We start from the raw sequence: 23,966 nt of genomic DNA, 5'->3' as shown, positions 1-23,966 counted from the left end.
AGTATCCGTGCCATTGTTAACTTTTGAGGAGAATTAGACCAGGTAAAGTCAGCTATTTTTTCAACAAGGGATTCTTTTCTTGCATAACAAATGTGTCCTTGTTTGGTATTTCAAATGAGCTCCTTCTCTTCACCTCTTGTTGCTTGTGAGCACAACCTTATTCCCAACCACAAAGTTATGCTTGGGTACTGAGACCAAAGAAGTTTTTAACTTATCACATAATCACCACTTGCAAGTCACGTGACAGGAATTTTTGATGATATGTGCATCTCGAAGGCAGCATATCATTTAAGGAGAGCAGTGAAAGTTCTTAGAAACAAAATGATGGAACAAAGTGGCATTAAGGCTGCTTGTAGCTAGATCTTATAAGTGGTTTAGAATGTACATGGGAGCATCTGCTGTTATGTTTACCTTTACTTTACACCTTGTTGTTCTTTTAGCTCTGCCATGAGAAGAAAAAGCAGACAAGAAAAGCTTGTGTGATTGATTGAATGCCAATGACTTAATGATCAAGAAAACAACAAATGTAAATTTAGTAATAAAATAATTATATTTTTTCGAACACCTCAATAAAGGCATTTTGGATAGGCAATTCAGTGCCTGGTGAGCAATTGTACAAAAATGTGAAAGAAAAGCTGAGGAATATGACACTATAAGAAACAAGGACATTGCTTTAATTTTTTTTTTTTTTCACTGCTAGACTTGTATAATTCTTTATTATGTGTGGCATATTGCTCTTATATGGTCTGGGATACACTAGGCAACCCCTCTTCCAAGGTAACTTAATGGAGTGTTTATGTGAGAAAATGTTGTCCCTGTTAGCTGATTCGGGGGTGTGGTACTCCCTGTATTGGCCTATACAGGGAGGCTCCACCCGAAAAGAGTACCTTTTTTCAGACTTCAGGTCTATAAAAGGGTAGGGATTTCTCAAGTTGAGGTACATGAAAAGGTAGAGAAATTTGTCATTTAGTTATTTGTAAAATATTTCAAACAGACGCACCTTATGGCTGTATCGTTTCATTTATTAGGCACCAGACTTCCTTTTTTTGGCGATTTATTCATAATACTGGCCAGTTATGAAAATATGTGAAAGGGTTACCTTTTTGTCACTTAAAGGTATAGGAAAGGGGTACCTTTTCTGTCAAAATGGTAAACAAAAGGGTACAGGGTTGGACCTTCAGGCAGAGACTCCCTGTATAGAACTTCATAGAGTACCCCTCTACCCCTGAGTTAAGGTACCCTGAGTGACTTTTTACAGCCTTTTTAGTGCAGAGTGCACTATTGGGATGGTTATGGGGGTTGCCTGCCGCTAAGGAACTAAGGCGCTATGGCGCTATGGCGCTATGGCACTATGGCCCTATGGCGCTAAGGTGTAAACTTTAATGTTTGTTTAATTAATTAATTTCAATTAACTAATTAGTCTAGAGGCAGGGAAGTAGTGGGAGTAGGGTGGGAAAGGTACATGTGTACTCTACGTAAAACACATTCCATCGCCGTCGCTTAACTTTGAACATCGCAAAGCTATATATTTGTTTCAGGTAACCCCTTGCTCTCCTTGTGGTACCATTCTCCTTAGAACAAAACTAATTTGCCCTAAACGCATGCGTAGATTAGTTAGGGTTCGTGGCCTCTATATTAGGTGAAGGATACATTGCATACGGAATCACGCACAAATGTTGAGTGGTTTTCCTTATGGTAGAGCTCAACATGTAAGACGCATGCGTTCTAGCATTGTTAGTGTTATACACTATCTTTACACGCAGTATTTTATATATCGTGTCATGTGACCAAGGACGGCAGTTATTTTTCAGGTAGCGTCAGTTGTCCCTTTTTATTGCAAAAGTGAAACGTTACTGTGGCTGCGTAGCTTTTAGAATTACAAACAGGTCGGTTCAACAGATATCATCTGCTGTTTTCAATCTACAATAGTGTGCTTGTCAGAGTTCAAATATATTGCTTCTCCTTAGCGACTTGTTTATTTCTTGCCTTAATTGTGTCTGTAAGAGAGACCAAAAAGTTCTCAAGTTAGTGGCGTTAATACTCCGCAAATTGTGAATTTGTAACAAAAGAAACCAGAAAAATGCTCAAATATTGCTGCAGACGCCGTGGCACCTAATGAAAGCGCAAATTAATTTAATCAGTCTGTGAGGAGACTCATTCATATCGGCCAAGTAGCGCTGTTTATCTTCAATACTTTTCGTTGAAAAGCTTCTCAGCCATCAATATCGTTGTGTGTTAATTTTGAATTGTTTTATTGTTAACAACAAAGGTGGCAACAGAAAAAGAAAGTGGTATTTCGTGACTATCTGATAATTAAATTAGTTCTTGTTCATCGGTAAAAATTTGCATTTTTAGTAAAACATCGTCTCTGTTCCGTTTCTTCATCACTACATCAGATATTTAACTTTCTTTCATTTATCTCCAAAAAACAAGGACATCTTCCGTATGTTTTGGAGAAAACAGGGGTTTCATATTACATGGCTTTGCGAGGAAAACAAAAGTATCAAGTTACAAAGTTGGCGTGAAGAGCTAAATTGTCACGTTTGCTGCTTCAGCGTATTGTTGAATTTAAAATGAACGAAAATCAACTTAAAGCACCAGTAGTAATTAATTTGTGCGTAATGTTTGGACCTTGAATGAAAATACAACCTTGAAACATACACACTGCAAAGGGGAAAAGCCGTAGCAGACTACCAAGATAGACACAAACCGGAAGTGAATCGAGTAGGGGTGAGTACTTATGGGACTACTGTACCAGAGCTATCAATTGCGCTCTGCACTATCTGAGATTGTCTCACTAGTTACAAATATTCAAATACTCAGTTACCCTTCCTTTGAGTTTCTTTCAGTCAGTTGATCACTGGGATTGGCTAAGTTAAATTCTGCAAACTCAACCCACACAATATGGTTTCAAAACGTTTTGATGAAACTATGTAATGATTTGACAGGTCAAATCAGGTTTGACTGGTCAGATTTGGCTAGTCAGATTTTACTGGTCAGATTTGACTGGTTAGATTTGACTGGTCAGACTTAATCGGTCAGATTTGACTGGTCAGATTTTCGAATTTTTGCACGGTTATCACCCTTTTGACTTCATGTAAGCCGGACAAGATGCAATATATACTATCTCAAAATTCTCAATGTTATAAAAGAATTGGTAAATGTGCAGTGTGCAATTATCGAGTTATGGATGCACTTGGGAGGTTTGGTAAGCACTCAAGAAGCTAGAGTTGCACTCGGCTATCGCTTCCTTTCATGCTTAGCAACCTCCCGTGTGCATCAATTAAGTTGGCTCGGAGCCACCTTACGCTTCCTATAGTTTTACAATTGCACACGTGCTCAGGACGAAGGCTCAAGTAATCTGCTCACACGGAGTAAAATGTCTGTTTTTTTGATATTTTGACGTCAACACGAGTACAAAAAGCAAAACTGACTGAATGTTCTCGCGTTTTCTTCGGTGAAATTCCATAAAATTTGGCAGACTAGTAGTAAATATTTTACTGTAGTCGGAGCTCGTTTTTCAAGAGAAATCTATAAGACCAGTTTTCTTGCAGAGGTAAAAGGCAAAAATTTGCAAAAATCGAAAAAAACCTGCCTGTACAAACCGTACTTTTTTCATGTTTAAGATTCATACCCCGCAGGATGCAATGTGCTGTGAAAATTTTGGAAGATTTCACCGAAGGAAACTCAAGAAAATCACAAATAAAGCCATAAAAAAGTAAAAAAAAACACTTGTTTGGACATTTATAATTTAAGACTAAGCCCCAAAATTTTAACAGAGATATTTGATCAAATTTGATCATGACATCATTAACTTTGAGAGAGCTGGGTGCAAAAACGAATGCAAAAACAGCATTCAAGACCTAAGACTTGCGTACGCAACGCCATAAATGTTTACCCTATGCAGCGACCTTAGATTAGATTAGATTAAGATATAGATTTAGCCAAACCTATAAGCGAAGCTCCTTGGCCGGGTTGTTCAAAGCCTGATTAAGATAACCCAGGTTAAGCAAGAACTTTGATTTGAATTTTGTAACTTTGCAGTGAGGTTTTCTGTATATTCTTTGGTCTTTGGTTTTGAGCTTGAATAATCTCAAAATACACAAAACAAAAGCAGTGAAAAACATTTGTATGAGAACTGCTTATACTTCTATTAACTTTAATCCTGGGTTAGCGTTAACCGGCTTCCGAACAACCTGCCCCCGTTTACAAGTTAGTCTGACATGCGCCCGCGATCCAATAGCAAACCAGCGCTTGGTCAGCGGTCAACTTAAAAAAAAACACGTCAACTCCATGAGCTCTAAACTTGAACCCACGATATAGTCACGTAATACTGGTCAGCAGATACCTTGTTTTGACAGGTGTCAATTGACCATAATAGGGATGTCCAATAACAAAGGAGGCTATAAATCAAGGCTGTATGTTTCTGTCAACTCCGTCGTCGTCGTGCGTACGCGCCCACGAACAATACCGCTAGCCAGAATAACCATAAGAAAATCAATTTATGTGTTCCCTTTTCTTTCCTATATGGGTGTGGGGCTCTATGTGGAGCTTCCGCTACGAGCTCGAGATTTCTATCGCGTGATAGTTGACGAGGGCGCAGCCCTCGTCAACTATCACGCGATAGAAATCTCGAGCTCGTAATCTAATTGTTTTAGTATTTAAATCTACTCTAGTCGTTCAAATCTAAACCCTCTAAATCCTCTTCACAGACACTTTGAAAACGCCAAGAAGCGGCTATCATTTTGCTAACAAGCGCACACTGCTACGCAACTCTCTGTTTATCACAGAATAGATAGTAGCGTAGCCGATCAGAGAACAGCATTCGTGATAGAACGCTGGTAGATTTATACTAAAAACTCGATAGTTGGGAGCTGCACGCTTAACATTTCTTAACTTGTGAGAGCTTGTGTGGTGCAACCCGGACCGGATTTCAAGCCATTGAATGTGGGCTTGCGCCACGGCGAAGCAAGACTTTTCTGGGGAAGCATTGTCAAAAAAAACCATCAAAGCCTGACTAGCCTCGCTTTCATGCGACTCGTCCCGGGCGCCGACCGAGTGGTCCGCCATATTTGCATTCGGTCTATACGTATTAAATGTCTCTAGAATGATGACAGACAGTGTCGAGGACGCGTCCATCGCGATGTGTGAAAAAGCTTAAGCTTAAATTCATGTTTGGATGAAAAGAAATAAATCGCAGCATATATGAAATTAGCGTGTCGTACGGTTTTCGTTTGTTTTAATTATTCTACAAGCTTTAGTAGCGATGATTTCTCTTCATTTAAGAATTCAGCCATGGAGGCAAGACTGCAATTTACGTGGTGTAAGCGAAACGGCACATGTCAACTTTGAAGGAAGACTTGAAATCGTTCCAGCCTTTGACTAGGGTCCCAGCAGCGATTAAACAGGCAATCAGCCGGGATACTGTTTGGTAAGATGGAACCCACCATGATCCCTGCAGCCATGATGAGTAAACTAAAGCATTAAAGAATACATGGCACCGCTTGAAATGGTAAAACATCGTACGATGGCACCACTACCATAGACGATGATAAAACGCACGCAAACCATCCAATCGGCTCAACAGATCAGGTTCTAAGATTGTCTTTGAATATCATTCGTTCAATATCGACACCTCCGTCTTCATAGCTGACTCTTGTTGAAATACGGAACACAGTGGGGCGATTGCCGTCTTTATAGGTCGTCGTAATAGTGTTGGTGGTCGTGATGCCAACGATGCGATGCTCCGTAGCAATTTGACGTTGATCATTCAACAATAGTTGCAACTGACGTTGTAATTCACTTTGATTCATCCTGCAAGGTCTGGGTGTGGGTAGTCTCCCCAGTAGGGGTGATGCTCTGGTTCGTGCTATACCAGCTGGGGATATATAGGTGGTGATGGGGTTCGAAGCCGCATCGTGCCCATCCCAGCCGGTGTGATGAGGGGAGTTGATCCATGAATTGTCTAAACGTGATGGGGTTGGAAACGCTTTGTTCGAGGATCTCATCAGTAATCGATGCATCCAATGGATCGTGGATGGCATTTAAGGTTTGGCTAATGATTCTCGATGAGGGTGGTGAACCGACTCCCGCAGGGGAAAACATCGTAAATTTCGAGTTGCTTCAGTTCTTTCTGCCGATCTTTGAATCAATTCTCTAAAGTACGTTTCGTTATATGCTCTCACACGTCCTCCGCGTTTAAACACGCGACCACTTTTTTTCGTAGCTTCGTAATCCATATCCATGGTCTTCGTGGATCGGAGATGATATTGACAAAGTTCGTGGAACTTAGAGCAGATCTTCCTTTAATTGATAACATCGCATACAACCCTCTTCTTTTAATAGGTGGCTGAGGAATCGACGCTCGTCGGAACTCCCGCGTGTAATGCGCGTTCCTTGATATACTTTGGCGTATTTCCCGGGTGGGAACATGTCTTGGCACAGAAACAGTACCGTCACATTCTGATGACGAGAGTGTTTAGTGAACAAATCCAACACGCGTTTATCGTTGCCTCCTTCCTTCGTCCAATCGTACAACACGAGTAATCCTTTGGTAAACCCGTGTTTGTAATTGATCCGTGTCTGGGACGCCTTCATGAAACTTGATCCCTCGAACCTTCATGGGTGAGAACCCTTCTTGCCACGCCCCGTAACAGTAATGGATCTTCGGGGGTGAGGTTTGAATCAACTCGAGATTGTTCAATAAACGTTTGGTTGTAAACACATCCTGACGGACCCTGGCACGATCAAAATCCTGAAAGGAGTCTTGAATCGAAACCCTTCTCCTCTTTCCATGGTATCATCAGTAAATGATTAAATAAACGCAAAAATATGGCGTGTTTTCAGGGTCAAAATTAAAAACTAACTTTTCCGCCTTTCCTTACCTGCTAAGTAAAATGTCTGTCATTTCCTCTCTTTGAAATTAGACAGTACGCATCTCTTTTGACCTCCGAAACAATACATTCCGCGTTTCCTGAATACTAAAATCATAACATCCGGCATATTTTGACCTTTGAACAAAATTCTCTGCGTTTCCTGACCTCTCGAATTTTAAGTCCGGCATGTTCTGACTTTCAATGTAATTAGTTACCAAATACCGTACTACTTAGTTTAAACATCTCAACTAAACATCCCATGCCGGCACCTGACAAGCCATTTAGTTCATAATGAAATCTCGCTGCTGAGCCGACATTCTGATTTGCAAAATTTGCAAATGCGCGTTTTCGGACTTCTCGATTCTACCAGGCGTCTTTGCCGCGCAAGCCTGGATCCCCTGATGCAAACCTAGTGCCAGGACCGGGGGTTTTCCCGGGGATTTATGAATGGAGTCGACGGCACAAGAGCAATTCTTGAGCAGTCTTCGCCATACATCATTCGACCTTGCAAGGAGACTTCAACAGGACACAGTTAGTGAAGATGTGGCTGATTATGATCTGTTCCGATTGGAACAAATTTCTCGCCATTTGGTTCGACTTGCTGACAACATGCAGGTGTTTGATACAGTTCGACCCTCACTCGCCACTGTGACGCGAATGTTGTCGGAGGTAGAGCGGAATTGGTATCATTCCTCCCCAGCAGTAGCAAACCAGCCTAGAACGGTTGGGCGTCCTAGGTTCGAGATTCTACGGGAGCAGCTGCAATATCTTGCCGATTATGAAATCAACTTACCCGACATGTCCAGAGCCCTTGGTGTGAGTGAGAGTACCATAAAAAGATATATGCGGGAGTACAATATTTCCATTACCGACAGGACGACAACCATTAGTGATGATGACCTTGATAACATGGTAAGATCCTTTACTAGGGATTTTCCAAATGCGGGATATCGGAGGGTCCAATCGCAGCTAGTGCTGCGCAATATAAATGTGCCCCAGCTGAGAGCCCGAGAATGCATGCAAAGAACGGATCCGGAGGGACTTCCAATGAGATGGCTATTCCTTACACCAAGAGCTGTGTACTGTGTTAGTGGGCCACTTGCACTATGGCACATAGACGGGAATCATAAATTGATCAGGTGAACCTTATTCGTAATTGATTATAAATAAAATTTATTCAGATTTATTGTGCCTAGTTTCTAATACAGGTGGTTGTTGGTTAGTCTCCTTTCAAGCCGGTTTTTTTTTTTTGGGGGGGGGGGGTGGGGGATGTCACGCAACGCTCTCTCCAAAGAAGCGTTGCTTGACACCCCAAAAACGGCTACGAAGGAGACTAGTTGGTAGTGAGGACAGAATCCATGAAAGGACAGCAAAGTATGGACTCATGTATTTTTAAGTTTCAGATGGAAGATTGTAGTGCATGGTGGAGTTGATGGATACACAAGATTTCCTGTATATCTTAGGGCTGGAACAAAGAATACCGCAGCTACTGTTCTTGGCCTTTTCCAACAAGCAGTGGCAGAATATGGACTCCCCTCAAGGAATTTTTAATAAACCCTTGTTAAAATAAAGTGTACAGTAGCCTCCAACAAAATCACTTTTCAGTCATCAAAATGCTTCTCAAGACAAATAGATTTTCAAATTTTCCACGGTCTTCACCCCATTTTCCTCCCCCCCCCCCCCCCTCCCCCCGTGCAGGAGGAGGTAAGCCATTCCGGCACTCCTCTACACGTGTGGCCTCCTTTATCATGACCCTAGAGTGTGCCGCCTACTTCATGATTTCCTCCTGCTACTTTATTTCAATTTGAAGACCCTGATCACATGTCATGTGTATTATTGTAGGATCCACGCCTACGCGGAAAAGACGCCTGGTAGAATCGAGAGGTCATAAAACGCGCATTTGCAAATATTGCAAATCAGAATGTCGGCTCAGCAGCGAGATTTCATTATGAACTAAATGGCTTGTCAGGTGCCGGCATGGGATGTTTAGTTGAGATGTTTAAACTAGGTAGTACGGTATTTGGTAACTAATTACATTGAAAGTCAGAACATGCCGGACTTAAAATTCGAGAGAAGTCAGGAAACGCAGAGAATTTTGTTCAAAGGTCAAAATATGCCGGATGTTATGATTTTAGTATTCAGGAAACGCGGAATGTATTGTTTCGGAGGTCAAAAGAGATGCGTACTGTCTAATTTCAAAGAGAGGAAATGACAGACATTTTACTTAGCAGGTAAGGAAAGGCGGAAAAGTTAGTTTTTAATTTTGACCCTGAAAACGCGCCATACAAAAAGAGTTATTTTATTATTTTTTGAAACAGAAAAGTGCGTACAGAACGACGTTTCGATCCTCGAATCTCTGGGTCATTCTGCCTCACTATTTGAAAAGGAAAGACACGACGGTGAATCGTAACATTCTTTTATTTAATTACACTGATGATAAGGTATTTTACAAACACGTTGCCAGTTAATCTCGTTCACAATCATCTTTTTTAGCATTTGACCCACTTTATGATCGTGTCTGCCCGGTTGATGCTCAGTATCCGTGTTAACAATGTACCCTCGGGATTCGTTCTTGACGGGTCGACGGGGTAATCGATTACAAGCCACCGTCCCGTAAAAGTAAGGTTTCAAGGCCGGATCCGCTTTCGGCAATTATCCAATTGTACGTTATTCAAGACCACTTTCTCCATTAACGCTGGTAGATGTCATACAACACGGCTTTGTTCTTGTCGATTTCCAAGAGGTTCTCAAACTCTCCAAACACAATGATGGCGAGGTTAACAGCCGTCGGCGCTCCAAAGTTCAAACACGTATTGTAGATCTCCCGCCTGCTTTCGGTTGAACACCGGACTGTCCGGACATCTGTTGGCTGCGCTGTCAAATGCGAATAATGTACAGTTCTTGCCTTCTCCCCAGTCTTTATCTGTCATCTTGTTACCCTGATGTCTGCACAAACTAATAGTGGCTTGTAAGAACCGGTAGAAACCTCACAGATCTTGACTGCTGCTGTCGTGTGCTAGCTCCAGGCTTTCATATGGGTTCTCTTCTCCTCTCACCATCTGTTTAATGCTACTCACTTCATATTTCTGAAAACAGAAGGGATCACGCACTGCGTTGCCGTTGAAGACTTCTGACAAGATCAGTCCAATGAGCACTCGGCTAGGAATTCAATCTTGAAACAGATTGATGCATTCGTATTGCTGTTGACCTTTCGTGATGTTCAAGGTCCTAACTTCACTTCTTACTGTCGGTTAAACCACGATGTCTTTCTCTATTTTTTTTCCGCCAGTTCTCGGTAGACACCAGGATTGCGTCGTACTTGACACAAGTACATTCTGACTTTGACGTCCTCTTCCCTCAGTCTTCCTGCTACACCCACTCCGTTCAAGAACAAATTGGGAGAATTGAAGTCCATGTGGATTCCAATCTAAATTCGTAGCACCAGAAATTTACTCAGATGAAAGACTTCGAAGTGAGGGGTGAATCTCAACACGTGACCTTTTCCTTCCGTGTATTTAACTTGTTCGGCTTTCATGAGTTTCACCGAAGTTTGTTGATTGACTGTAAAAGCCGTGAAATCAACATGGCCTTCTCCATTGTTGGCTTCTGTGTTTGTGTTGGTGACAGTCAATTCATCTGGAAAGTCGATGGTATTGTACCACCCTTGCGGTTTCAGCACCGTTTCTCCGTCGTTTCGGTCATAGTTGAGTAACGTTTCCAAGTGTGCTTTGTAGTCATAGGTGTCGGTCTGAGGGCTGATCAAGGTTCCATTGAGTCTCACACTGATATATTTAAGCAAGGTGTAGGCCAGAGGTTCTGGCTGCTGCGATGTTATCTCCATTAGCTTGTTTGAACGTCAACTCGATCTCGAAGAAACTCCAAGACAGATCCACATAATCTTCCAGAGGGTCCATTTGGAATTCCACGGGAGTGATTCCTGTTGTGTAGGTCTGAATGAGAACAAAGCGATATCTGGACATGCTAAGATCCGTTGGAGGTGTGGCAAACAGGTTCAGTAAAGGTTTCTTCCTCGATTCAGCGTGTGGAAAGGATGCCCCCGCATCCATCACCGTGTCGGTCATTATCTTCTTCTTCTGCTGCTGCTTCTTCTGCTTCTTCTTCTGCTTCTTCTTCTTCTGCTTCTTCTTCTGCTTCTTCTTCTTCTGCTTCTTCTTCTGCTTCTTCTTCTGCTTCTTCTGCTTTTTCTCCTTCTTCTTCTCCTGCTGCTGCTTCTTCTGCTGCTTTTGCTGCTTCTGCTTCTTCTGCTTCTGCTTCTTCTTCTTCTTCTTCTGCTTCTGCTTCTTCTTCTTCTTCTTCTTCTTCTTCTTCTACGTTCTCACGTGATCGTTGGGTTTCAGGAGAGGTTTCTTCGTCGCGACAGACGTTCGTCGCACATGCGATCCCACACTTCTCTCTCGTTCTCTGCGTTCACCTTCTGGGGAGCCATACCAATGGTACAATGATAGGAAGCATTGTACCCCAGCCACCAACTGGGGTAACACGTTCAAGTATTGGCTGGTATTCCGCACAGTAAAACAACGATACAATCTCTCTTTGAAGGTACGATTGAAACGTTCTACAATGCTAGCGTTGGTGTCACCGTAGGTCGAAAAATAATGAATTCCTTCTAGTTTCATCAAAGTGGCCAACGTCTTGTTGTAAAACTCTTTTCCGTCGTCGGTCTGTAATTTTTTGAGGTTTGCGGCCTTTGGTGTGTTTCAAAATCTTGGCGAAGGCTTCAGTGACAGCTTGACCTGTCTTGCTCTTGATGGGTTCCACCCACACCTACTTGGAAAACGCATCGATCACCATGAGCAAATAACGCATTCCCTTGTTCTGTTTGGCTATGTTTTGGACTTCGATCATATCGGCGGCCCATTGTTCATCGATACCAAACACCAGAACGGGTAAAGTAGGATAACGTCTTTGTCGAGGTTTATGAAGGGTGTAATTCAATTCTTTGCGTGAGATGGCCTGGACTTTCTTCACTGGCACTTATAGCGCTTTGGCAAATCGCTCGATACCTCCGAAACTCCCTGTTGAGTGGGATCGCGATACTGTTCGGCTAGATTCTTCTTCGTACTCATGTTCAATATAATTTAATTTCTATAAGCCTCAATTTTATCAAACTATTGTAAGCGAGATCAGTGTGATGTTCTCGAATGACCTCGAACCATTCGAATGCTTGTGGTTGATGATTCAACCGGAGGATAAAGACTGCGAATCGAAGAGGGTTTTTGCTCACGTTTGTAGCCTCAAATTCATTGAGGGGGTCGTCGCTGGGATCCAATGGGAACGTTACACCCTCTTGAGCATATTTCGAAATCACTCTTTCACTCAATCCACACACCCAAACCCAATACGCTTCAGACTGCAACTTAAACAACGCTGACTTTTATTGAATCTGTTGACAACTTTTATAGTTAATCAAAGGAGTTACTAAGAATTCTACATGCCTTGATTAACAACCTGGCCTAAAGGTTTTGATGTTGTTAACCGCATCGCAATTGTTTATTTCTTCTATATATTTGTCACACGCTTGATCCTTGACTGTGGTTTTCATCTCCTCCAACCAGTAATCTTTTTCCCTCTGTTTTTTCCTCACTAACTCGAAGAGTTTCCAGCAGAAGTCCTTGTAATTGAGAGTTGACTTCCACTCGAAAAGATCATAGAAACCAACACTGTTCACCATCTCTTTACTGGTCTGCGCACAGTCGAGTAACTCGGAGAGCTTTATTCATCAGAAAGGTGAGAGATTAGAAATTCAACAAATAATGCTGCTTGCTCAGGGAGGTGAATTGCAGATCTCAAATCCAATCTTATTTTCTTCCAAAATGTGCACCCCATGCCAACAATCGGTGAAGAGATAACTTTGGGATTCTGTTTAAGAAGGGGTAGGAACCAGTCCTCTCTCTGCTCTGGACTGAGTCGCTCCTCTGGCCATTTCTGCTCAAGGGTTTTAAATGGTAGGATGATCGCTAGCTTTCACCTGTTCAGTAAGTCCAACCGTCGTAACTGTCCCCTTAATTGTTCCGCGGGTTTGCGGATCTCTCACTGTTGGTGAGGAAGGAAGGGTCAACCATCTTAGTTCCTTGCTTTTTCTGAGGCTTTGTACAAGGCTTTTTCAAAATCTTTTAACCAATGACCGAAACACTCTCTAAAAACGTATCCTGCGGCAAGTCCTCTTTGCACTCTCTCTTTCAGATAAGCGTCGTCAGATGGAATATCTTTTCTTCTGAAGTCCTTGTCATAGTCTCGGGGACCTTTCGGACATTCTTTTCAGAATGAACACTCCGTGTCGCAGCACCTATTTGTAAAATAGACATAGCAAACGCTGATTGGCCAGAAACCGGTTATAAGAGGTTAAACTGGAAAACCCTAGTCAAACAGGATCCAAATCCGGTTCAAGCTGGTTCTGAAAACTAATTTTAGTAGACTGAGTACAAAGTTTATTGGCCTTATTTGGTCATAAAATGCTCTGATTGGTCAGGTCATCTGATTGGTGATTGGTCGTTGAGATTCATGTATGGGAGACACTGTGTTGTTTTAATTCATTCGCAAATGTAGATTGATCTGAGCGTCTTGTCAAAAAGATGATGATTGGACAAGTGATTCGTGCTGATGATCCAGAAGTGAAGGCAGCGACGGAGAAGAAAAAGAAGAAAAAAGGTAGTGATGAAGATAGAAGAACCTGAATACTCGCTACATGCTAGCTGAACATGTAGAGAATACTCCTTACATCGATTACATACCGAGCTATGAAGGAGTAGTCCACAAAGAGAAGAACGTGGAGGAAAGATAATCAGTGGCAGATGACAACCCTTTCATTGTATGGCAGCCCGGAGATGTTTCCCCTTGTCGTTATACCGAGAACAGGAAGAGTAAAGCAAAGAGAAAGGAGGTCGCTCTCCCAGCAAAGAAGAACCTCTATCAAAGAAGAACCCGTGGCAAACCTCCGCTGAAACAAGAAGATCTGTTAGATCTTATAACCGCGCTTTTAAAATTTAACTGTTTTCTTAGCACTACAGTGGCAATACAGTGCACATTCCAAAGCAGTCCTTGATGATTCATTAGGGACCTTAAGATACGAGGACGGGAAGGCCAGGACGGCAACGGCAGTGGACGCGGGAAACTTTCGCGGGTCCCGTCGTGTCGCCAAAAACAAAATGCTTAAGATGTGCATTTTCGCAAAGGACGGCGATGTCAATAATTGGAACCTCGTACAAGCTATTCACAGAAGCAATGACATCCATTAGACTATAAAAGAGATGATAGAAATCTTATCCTATTAGGCTTAAACGATAGTGAACAGCGATGCTGAATTTCTTTTTCTTTATAAGCGAAGCAAACATCTGTCAATATTTTAATAGAGAAACCATAATTTCCGTATGAAAAAATTAAACGAACAATCTGATCGACCTGCTTCAGATGGCTTTTTACCACTAAAGCGTTTGGGAATTCTGTCGCCGAAGAATCCTGTCTTTTGTTGAACTTTTCAATTTCCATCTGTAATTGTAACAAGCATTATAAAATTCAAACAAACGTTGCATCAAGTTCCGGGTAGTATAAAAACAACAACTAAACAGTTTGAAAATGTGTATTTTATTTGCTCGATAGACGCTCCATGGCATTCATTCTTACAACAATTTATCAACTGTACTTACACCGTTGTATTCTCAATGCATACAGTTTGTATTGAGCTTGCACACGCGTGATAGCGTCTGCACAGTGGCTGCAGAAACACAAACGAACAGACGAGGAATATTTTCACTCACATTTTCGTATCTCAGCGTAGCATTCTACACTACAACCACGAAAACTGTGAATGCTATAAACATTTCTATCAATATAACTGAAAATAAAGTCGATTGGAACAGTTATCGGGGCAAAACAAGTGCAAAATACTCACGTCTTCGATACGACGGCTAGACGGGCGAAATGGCGTCCTCGACGAGATGAGGACGGCAGCGAGATTAGGCGAGAGTTCTCGTGCGCATGCCCGGTCGAGTCAATTTACTTCCGGTAGCCGTCCTAGCTCGTCCCGTCCTGATATCTTAAGGTTACAGTATACCTTCGGGTCGGCAATTTTCTTCAAATTTGGATTTTTGGGTCAAAATAGTGGTCGAAGAATAATCTCTAATTTCTGAAAAAAAATTTTGAAAAAGGCTAAATATTGGCGGAGAAATGGCGGTTTTACGTTTTCACCGGAAGTAAAAGTTTACCTCTTGATTGACAGCCCTATGGCGCGTATGCAATCAACCGAGACGATTTTCGCGGGAATTACCTATATGGATGTCACGAATTGACTACTCAGTTGATCAGCATTGTTGTTCTGACTACCCAGCATTTTTGGTATTAGGCGTGTCTCTATTAAGTTATAAGTAAACATAGACCACGTTTAAACCATGGACCGGTTCGAAAGAGCGAAAACAGCGAAGAACGAATGAAAATACATCAATGAGTGAAGAAGCGAAAGTTCGCCACGCGGGCGAAGCTATAGTTATCGTATAAGGCGGGCAAATATTCGTGGTAAGAGAAAAGAAAGGTTCTGTAAAAATTTCGGAACTTGACAGCAATAACAGGGATGCTGACAGAGACTCTTCTGATGAGTCCGATATCGACGAATCGTCGGACTCATTGAGACCATTTGAAATATTATCCATGCACAGTTGCCCACACACAGTTGCTCTCGGCGCTTTCTTTTGTTTGTTTCCTTCGCTCAGCCACTCTAACGTTCGTATCCTTTTTAGTCTTCCCCATTTTGCCAGACCAGCTTCAAGAAAAACCGAGCTACAGAAAAATTATTTCTCTGCCTTCGGTTCCTTGAGCGCATTGCGAAACACAAGAGTTTTTTAGAGATTCGCGCGTAAATTTCACCAGGAGGTTAACGGTAGTAAACTTTCCCTGCACTGATTGGCTTTAGTTATCTGAGAACCCAGTTGAAGGCGTTTGTGGGCGGAGTTTGTTTGCGAAGCAGAAAATTTTTCTTAGCGCTGTTTTCTCGAATAAATTTTTTCACTGGAAGCAGACACTTTAAAGAGTTGTAACTCAAAGGGAATTTGTTCAATTGCTCTTAAATTTGGACAGTGGCTAGTTTAACATATAAACTACAAAAGTGTGTCTGGGAATTGTTAATTACGAAATGCTTTTTCTTCGAGAGCGATTTTTGTACGATCACTCCACATTTTTTTAATCCTATTTCGAAAATGTTCTGTAACTTTTTACTGCAATTGAATATGCCAAAACGCAGACACGTTTCTTAAGCGCTTTGGGCCCTGAAACCGAGGAAAAAATTAAATTGGCGAAAAACGAAATTCGCTTTGACTTGTAGCTTTCGAAAGGTGATTCGGGCGCTCGCATTTAGTGGTCGTGAAAAATTCGAAAATTCATTTTCTTTCAAACTTCTTGGTATGGTTTGATAGCCAGCTCCATAAGCTTTAATTTGATATAGGGGTTTAGGTATCTACAGCTTAAACTGCACGCGCTACATCGCTTGCGCGCGAGACACCCCTGAAGGTATACTGTAACCTTAAGGTGCCTATTGATTACTGTAGACACCACATCACTTGATCAACACAAACTGTATTATTGTACCATCAGTCGTACTCGTAGCCATTGTGAAATCTCCGATGACGTAGTGTTCTTAATCTGGAACTTTCTTCGGGATATGTATGGGCATGAACGATATGAACGCAACAATAATAACACTATTAAAAGTCAGGATTAAATTTAATTGGTTTTTCAATGAGTAAAGGGCTAGCAAAGTAGTCACACGAGTCACATAATCCAAGAATTACTTTATTCACGGCTATCTTTACTACGGTGGTTATTTCCCTACCAGTGAGGTAATCCTTGCATGTTCTGACATGTTCTTTGCTTGGCTCGCAAATATTTAATTTTCCTTCCAATCTATGAACTCGCTGCGATGAAACAGCCAAAGAATTTACTTCATTTGCCTAAAACCACAAGAAATACTAGCAAAACTGCAAATAAATTAATCACCGTCGCTTCTGCCGAAATAACCTTGCAAAGTAAACACGATCTTATTTGTCACCTAGGGAAAGTGAAAGCTGCAACGTTAGCGCAGTCCATGGCTGACGTAGTACTCTTTTTTAGCGTGTTTATTATTCCCTTTGAATCCAACGCGTCGATAAAACCAAAAGAAAATATATTTTACCCATAACAAAGAAAACAATATCCGTAAAATTATTGTCCGCCTGTTAATGTTTCAACAGCTTTTGGCGAACAAACACCACACATTGCGTGACTCGAAATTTGGCCGAGCGGAGGTCTGCGTCTGGTCACCGACAAAAAAAAATAAACAAGAAGATCTTTAAGATCTTATCACCGCGCTTTTAAAATTTAACTGTTTTCTTAGCTCTACACTCGCAATGCAGGGTAGATTCCAAAGCAGTCTTTGATGATTCATTGATTACTGTAGACACATCACTTGATCAACACAAACTGTATCATTGCACCACCAGTCGTAGCCGTTGTGAAATCTCCGATGACGTAATCGTCTTAATCTGGAATTTTCATCGGGATATGTATGGGCGTGAAGATACAAACACTATTAACAACAGCTTTCTTTCTTAAAAGTCACGATTAAATTTAATTGTTTTTTTCCTTGAGTAAAGGGCTAACAAAGAAGTCACACGAGTCACATAATTCAAGAATTGTGTTATCCACGGCTATCTTTAGTACGGTGGTTATTTCCCTACCAATGACGTAATCCTTGCATGTTCTAACATGTTCTTTGCTTGGCTTGGAAATATTTAATTTTCCTTCTAATCTATGAACTCGCTGCGATGAAACAGCCAAAGAATTTGCTTCATTTGCCTAAAACCACAAAAAATAGCAATTAAATTAATGGCAGTCGCTTCTGGCGAAATAAACTTGCAAAGTAAACACGATCTTATTTGTCAAGTAGCGAAAGTGAAAGCTGCAACGTCAACGCATTCCATGCCTGACGTAATACCTTTTTTTAGCGTATTTATTACTCCCTTAGAATCCAACGCTTGGATAAAACCAAAAGAAAATATATTTTACCCACAACAAAGAAAATAATATCCGTAAAATTGTCCGTGTATTAATTTTTTAACAGCTTCTGGCGAAAAAACATCACACGTTGCGTGACTCAGAATTTGGTCGAGAGGGAGCCTTGGTCTGGTCACCGACAGAAAAAAAAAAGATAAACCACGGGTAGAACATGAACCGCGCTCGACCCATGGCCGCGCGGTTAATTACAAATACCAAACAAGAAGAGGAAACAAAACTTGACCGAAGTCCCGCCCCCTGTCAAGAATGGGGAACAAGTAGAAGTGCAAGTGATGGAGGAGGGAAAAGGTTTGATCTTGACAATTTTTAGAGGGCCTGACACAACAGTGGAAACAGGAACCTCCCCTTGGTACCCCTGACTTGGAACCTTTGAGGAATCCATCACCAACACCTCGCCCTGTTCCCCCGACCCGAGGTGACACCAGGATCCTACACTTTTGCCCCGTACATGGTTCAGAGGCTTTACAGAAGATACAGACCACCACCAAGTAAGGTAAATGGGAATACTACAGGTGCCCGGACAAGGATTGCTTTGTGTTCACGGACGCTGATGGGATAGAGTAACTTGGAACAAATCTACAAGCAGTTACAAGATTACTTACTACCAAAGAACGACCTGGCTCTCTGGTAATGTTATTGTCACCGACCTGTGGTGTTGAACATGTCTCGGTCCGAGAAAAACCCAACCGATTCTATTTTAGGTTTTGTGCAAGAATGTGCAATTTTTTCCAATGGGCTGACTTAACAGCTACCAGAAAAGAAAAAGAGGTCTTAGAAGGACATCCCACCCGTAATGCAGACGGATATCCCATGCAGGGGGTCGACATGGTCCCTGAACGACCACAGCCACCTCCTTCTGATTCGATTCCCTTCGACGAAGCATTGTGGAACGAGTGTCAACAGACAAAAATTTTGGATGCTGAAGGGCAGCAGCATTGGGTTTCCCATGGAATTGCATGGACATATTTACAGCCCCGACGAAGCCAAAGAGCTGCGAGAGAGGCTTTGTTTACTTTGCATATTAGCCAAGACCAAAGCGCTGTGGTGTAAGGGAGAAGGAGCAGATTCAACCACGATGTCTGATCTGCAGCAACCCAAAGCATGAAGGATGATGTGTGTATGATTTTCCACTTGAAAGGATTTTTTGTGGACAAAACGTTCAGAGTACGCGAGTTGGGTTATTACCCGTGGCGAGAAGCATGTGATCGCTATGCCTTCTACATGAAATTCTCTTGGAAAGATTTATCGTACCGAGACAGAAAAACGGTGTCCTGCGTCAACTACAATGTACACGACTGATGTATCAACCCAGGCATCAAGAAATAGCCTACGAGTATTATCGAGTGGAAGAAGTGATGAGAGATTTGCATGAGTCATGTAAAACACTCGATAGAACCGTCGTTGCTTACAAAGGTGGACATGTGGAAACAGCATGAATATTCCTGGCATGAACTTAGAAATGTTTAGCTGTCCGAACTACAATATGTTAAGACATACAATTGTAGAACCTTTACCGAGTTGTGGTTTTCATTTAGATGAGTCGATTCATCATTGTCCAATGACAGAATGTCACGCGTTTTGGTTATGGATGGAAACTTATGTAAAATAAAGCTCGATAAAATCAAGTTCAACTCTATCAATTTTCTCTCGTTGTCATGCAAAGAGTCACTGCGAGTTTCGCAACGGAATAAAAGGTTTTCCTCTTATATAAAAAGAGAGGTGTAGGGAGTTTTTCTTTTGTGAGAAAATATGAGTAGTTAGCGTATCGAGCGATAACCAATCTGTGACAATTTAAGTCCTTTTTTGTGTGTGAGTGAACGAAGGTTGCTTCAGTGGTCTAGTGGTGAAGACACTGATTTGCGGCCAGAGAGACTCGGGTTCGATTCCTGGTCGAGGCGACTTTTTTTAAAATTTTTTTTCGTGGAAAACACGGATCTCTATCCCAGAACCTTCCGCTCGCAAGGCGGACGCTCTACCATTTGAGCTACTTCCCCATTCAATCAACTTCAGGATTATTCATGCAATTTATTTTTTACTTTGACACCTTATATGGCAATGATGTGTCGTGATTGGTCAGAATTCCGGATCACGCGTCAGAAAGGTGTTGAATCACGAAGTCTTTATTTAATCTTTAATCTTTAATCATTATTTATACGCGGTAAAAACATCAGGTAGAAAAAATTACATAATAATGACTAAAACTCCAAATCCTAACATTATATTAACTTACATTAATATGCCACGTGAGAAAAATCCTGGTTTCCATAAATGCCGTGTTTAAAAATTATGGTAGGGAAGACATTTAAATTTGTTTAATAAACCAGACTCTGTAATGTTACAGGGTAAGCTGTTCCAAAGGGTAGCGCCGCTGTAACTAAAACTATTTTTCATGTAGTTAGTTCTTTGAAAGGGGACAACAAGTTTGTTTACCGAGTCCCTCAGAGAATATCTTGATTCATTTCGTTTTATAAATTTAAACGTGAGATATTCCGGAACAAGACCGCTTAAAGACTTGAAAACCATTAAGGCGTTCTGAATTTGACGTTGAGATTTCAAGTCTTTGACGTTGAGATTTCAAAGTACGGATCACCTATTTTTGCCTTATTTGGTCACAAAGTGTCGTGATTGGTCATTTTGGTGATCAGGTCATAGCAACGTGTCGAATTTTGATTGGTCCCTTCTAATACATATAAACATTTCGTAGTGCATTTCTTCATTTTTATTTTGAATTTCAAACAGTCATGTTCCGTTTCCAGGTGTCCTCTAGACTTCCAAGTGGGACCGTTCTTTGCCTCTACCTCGTTCTTTTCCTGCACAAATACCTTCCCGCAGGAGCCGTTCTCTGTTACCACCATGGCGTAGGCCAGTTCCTTTAGGAACTCCACTCAAACGGTCCTGCGCTGAAACCTTCTCGCACGACGACGAGGATGACTCGTGGCTCTTCGATCCCGAAATCGACGCCATCTTGGAACAGCATGGAGGTGATGTCACGACCCATTTGCCCCTGTTGGAGTTTAATCTTCAATGGGTGGGACCGCGTAACTAATGGCGTCACACCTTGAATAAACAGACGTACCGTGCCAGCCTCCATCAGCGCCATGAACCTGAGACCGGTGAAGACCTTGAGTTAGCGAGCCATTGAAAGTCGCATCGACGCCCACTCGTCTCTCACGTCACATTCTTCTGTACACTTTGTAATGCAGTCCGACACCTTCCAGTACGCGTTCCAATCTGCCACCTTCACGGTGTCGGAGTTTCGTGAGGGGAGCGAGAGAATGAAGACACACTTGCAATTATTGGCTCAGAAGTTGACCTCCAATTAGGATTTCACGCCAGACGACAGTTTCACCATGGAGACCTCTTTCATTCACACCCCCGGTCCTGGTAGTGATAACGGTAAAAAACAGAGACCAGGGAGAGAGACGGTGGAAAAGCTGTTGGGCCGTGAAAAAACCGTGTTCACCATCAAAGCAAGGATGAATTGTATTGTACTCGGACCATTATGACCTTGAAAGCCTGGGTAGATCACGGTAACTGTCACCAACACTACCGTAACTTAAAACAGGGTAGCCCCGTCCAGAGGCGATTGGCCCAATAACTGCGTCGGCCGGTTGGGGTGCCCGAAGGTCAGTGCGGCATTCCAGAACTTAAAAAATTCCAAGCCTCCTTACCGGATTACCAAATAAAAGTCTTGTCCGTCGACGCGCCCCACTGCATCATCTACACCGGTCAAACCGCCTCGCATAAACGCATTTTATCGATCAAAGTGGATGACCATCAGCACAGGCGGTGTCCAGTCAAGATCGTCTTTTGTCACGATTGCAACCATGCGTACGACCACGACGACATGCGACATCATCCACGCAAGGGTAAATGGTGCCATGCTTACGAACGTGCCAATTGCCCGGACTTCAAGGAAGCTAAACGATCATTGGGGCCGGGAAAGTTTCCCCAAACTCAGTCGCTGTGCAGATTGTGTAATCGTTACTTCCACGGCTAAGATTGTTACGTGCACCAACTGATGTGCTCGCAAAAACGTTCCATCTGCGACAAAAAGAAAAAGTGTTTGCAATGTCATAAAGTGTACGGAAGGGACAATCGCAAAATTACACCTGGTGGGGATCGGCGTAGTCCCAGATACAATCACAAGTGTGGGTTTGGGAAATGTTACAATTGTGAGAAGACGGTCGAGATCGCGTCCCATCGCTGTTACATCCGACTCGTCAGACCTGACAACGACAAACCCAAGCTAAAAAAGGTGACGACCAGATCAGCAAGCACGAGACCTGTGGTCCGCGTCGATGAGGACGGTGAATGAGTGGAACGGCAACGACCTTTTTTCGTGTACGCCGATTACGAAGCCCTCCCCGACGAAAACGGCGTGCAGACACCCATCTTGCTCTGCCTTGAGGATGCCGATAGCTATGACACGCAATCGTTTTACGGGGAGAACTGTACCGATGACCTGTTTGACCATCTCGATGAACTAGCCTTTGACGAAAATGGGGATGACCGAAACGTCCTGCACGTCTCTTCAATTTTAAGGGCTACGACAGCATGTTCGTCTTACAGTGCCTTTACCGAACCCACCGTGAAGTCACTGTTCCGTTAATATATGAACAATTAGCATTTGATTGACGTTTGATTTCCTAAATACCTTTTGATTGACATTTAGCCGCGTAACCGATACGGTCAATTGACCTTTGAGCTTGGATAGTTAGTTTATTGTCGCAGATATTTTCACTGTGAACGCCTTCGTTGCTGACCTGTTTCGCTGACCCGTTTTCTGCTGTTTTCAAATCTGTTTATCTGTTGCCTGACCTGGACAAACCGCAAAACAATCTGATTGGACATCGTCAAAGAAGTAAGTTTAGTACTGTAACTCAGGCTTAAAACAATGTAACTTAGGTTTGCGTTTATATTCCGATCGTCTGTTTGGTTTCTCAATGGAATTTTGTATTACCTCTTTAGATCGAATAATCTTGAATCCTGGAATAAATTATACGATTGGCGTAGCCCAATTAGATTGTCTGCTTGGTTTTTTACGGAACCAGTCACCAACCAGATCTATCTGGGTACCAAGATCCTGTTTTCTTCCCTTTTCTCTGTCCAACTTTCCTGCCACCTTCGGCGTGACCGAGGTACGGGTTCTTTCCACTTCTCTTCAATACGTTGGGGAGTCAGGAGTACGAGGGACCCATGCCACCTGCTGAAACGTACGACCCTGACGATATGAGTGCTAAGAAGAAAGCCGAGTTTCAATGATGGTACGCCGAACAGGTCGCCAAAGAGTACGTCTTCAACCTACAACGCGAGATGAAGGCCTATTGCATATCTGACGTCAAGTAGTTGAAGGCTGGCTGTGAGACGTTCCAGGCAGAGTTCAAAGACATGCCGCCTTCAACCCCATGGAAAAGTGCGCGACCTTCACCTCGGCCTGTAAACGTTACTTGCGGAAAATGCTCTTGCCACGTAACACCATCGTCGTGGAATGGCCGCAGATATGTACAGGATTGAACGCTAACGAGATTCAAATTCCTTATGATAAGCATCGCACAAAGTGTCCTCACTGGTAAAAAGTCACCAAAACACACACAATTCTGTCAAATATGAAGTAATATGAAAATGTCAAATAACCCTGCCAAATGTGAAGTACTAATTAAACAATACCTTCGTTCAATCCTGGACATAAGTGAACCGCCACGCGGCTAGCAAAGAGCCCGTACCAATCAGTCCGTCAAAGCATTCAAGTGGTTGACCTAGCAAGAACATCGTTTACGCGTCAACACCCCTGCTTCCTCGAGCAGCGAGCCTACGGCTGGCCGCATAAGTCATGCGGGTAATGGCGGGGAAGTGAGGGTGTTTACACCTATCCAGTCGATCCACGTCGACGGTTATGACTAACTGATTTGTACCATCTACGAATTCCACGGCTGTCTGTGGCATGGGTGTACACGCTGTTACCCCGACCGCCAGCTCCACTCCAAATTCCATCCAGACCGTACGTTTCGAGAGATGTACGAGGCCACCTGA

General features: G+C 42.5%; 3 protein-coding genes and 1 pseudogene across 4 annotated transcripts in view; 3 read left to right on the top strand and 1 right to left on the bottom strand.

Annotated features, from left to right (window-relative positions):
* LOC145495209 (alcohol dehydrogenase class-3-like) overlaps positions 1-1,380 on the top strand; it is a 134,829-nt gene extending 133,449 nt beyond the window's left edge. The window contains exons 12-13 of one of the 2 annotated variants that reach the window (XM_081474794.1): positions 3-42; positions 441-1,380. In XM_081474794.1, the coding sequence (XP_081330920.1) occupies positions 3-27 (25 nt within the window). In that variant the 3' untranslated portion in view covers positions 28-42; positions 441-1,380. The remainder of the gene's footprint in view (positions 1-2; positions 43-440) is intronic. The other variant, XM_081474795.1, reaches the window with a different exon arrangement.
* The window catches only part of LOC145495224 (inositol polyphosphate multikinase-like), a 341,608-nt gene that overhangs the window by 291,147 nt on the left and 26,495 nt on the right, over positions 1-23,966 (top strand). The gene's annotated exons all lie outside the window — the stretch shown is intronic.
* Positions 2,808-9,111, top strand: LOC145495256 (uncharacterized). Its single transcript, XM_081474850.1, has 2 exons — positions 2,808-8,014; positions 8,279-9,111. The coding sequence occupies exons 1-2, from the start codon at positions 7,323-7,325 to the stop codon at positions 8,424-8,426; spliced, it is 840 nt and encodes a 279-aa protein (XP_081330976.1). The 5' UTR covers positions 2,808-7,322; the 3' UTR covers positions 8,427-9,111.
* On the bottom strand, positions 9,863-12,213 carry LOC145495236 (uncharacterized; annotated as a pseudogene).

Source organism: Orbicella franksi, chromosome 8 (assembly GCF_964199315.1).
Source record: "Orbicella franksi chromosome 8, jaOrbFran1.1, whole genome shotgun sequence".
NCBI classification, from domain to species: Eukaryota; Metazoa; Cnidaria; class Anthozoa; order Scleractinia; family Merulinidae; genus Orbicella; species Orbicella franksi.
The sequence above is the reverse complement of the archived record's forward strand: the minus strand, read 5'-3'. Positions and strand labels throughout refer to the sequence as shown.

Bases quoted from the DNA above. Each gene is read 5' to 3' on its own strand.
- LOC145495256 (XM_081474850.1), top strand. From the start codon at position 7,323: ATGGAGTCGACGGCACAAGAGCAATTCTTGAGCAGTCTTCGCCATACA. The intron at 8,015-8,278 runs GTGAACCTTATT...TTTAAGTTTCAG, and splicing joins GGGAATCATAAATTGATCAG to ATGGAAGATTGTAGTGCATG.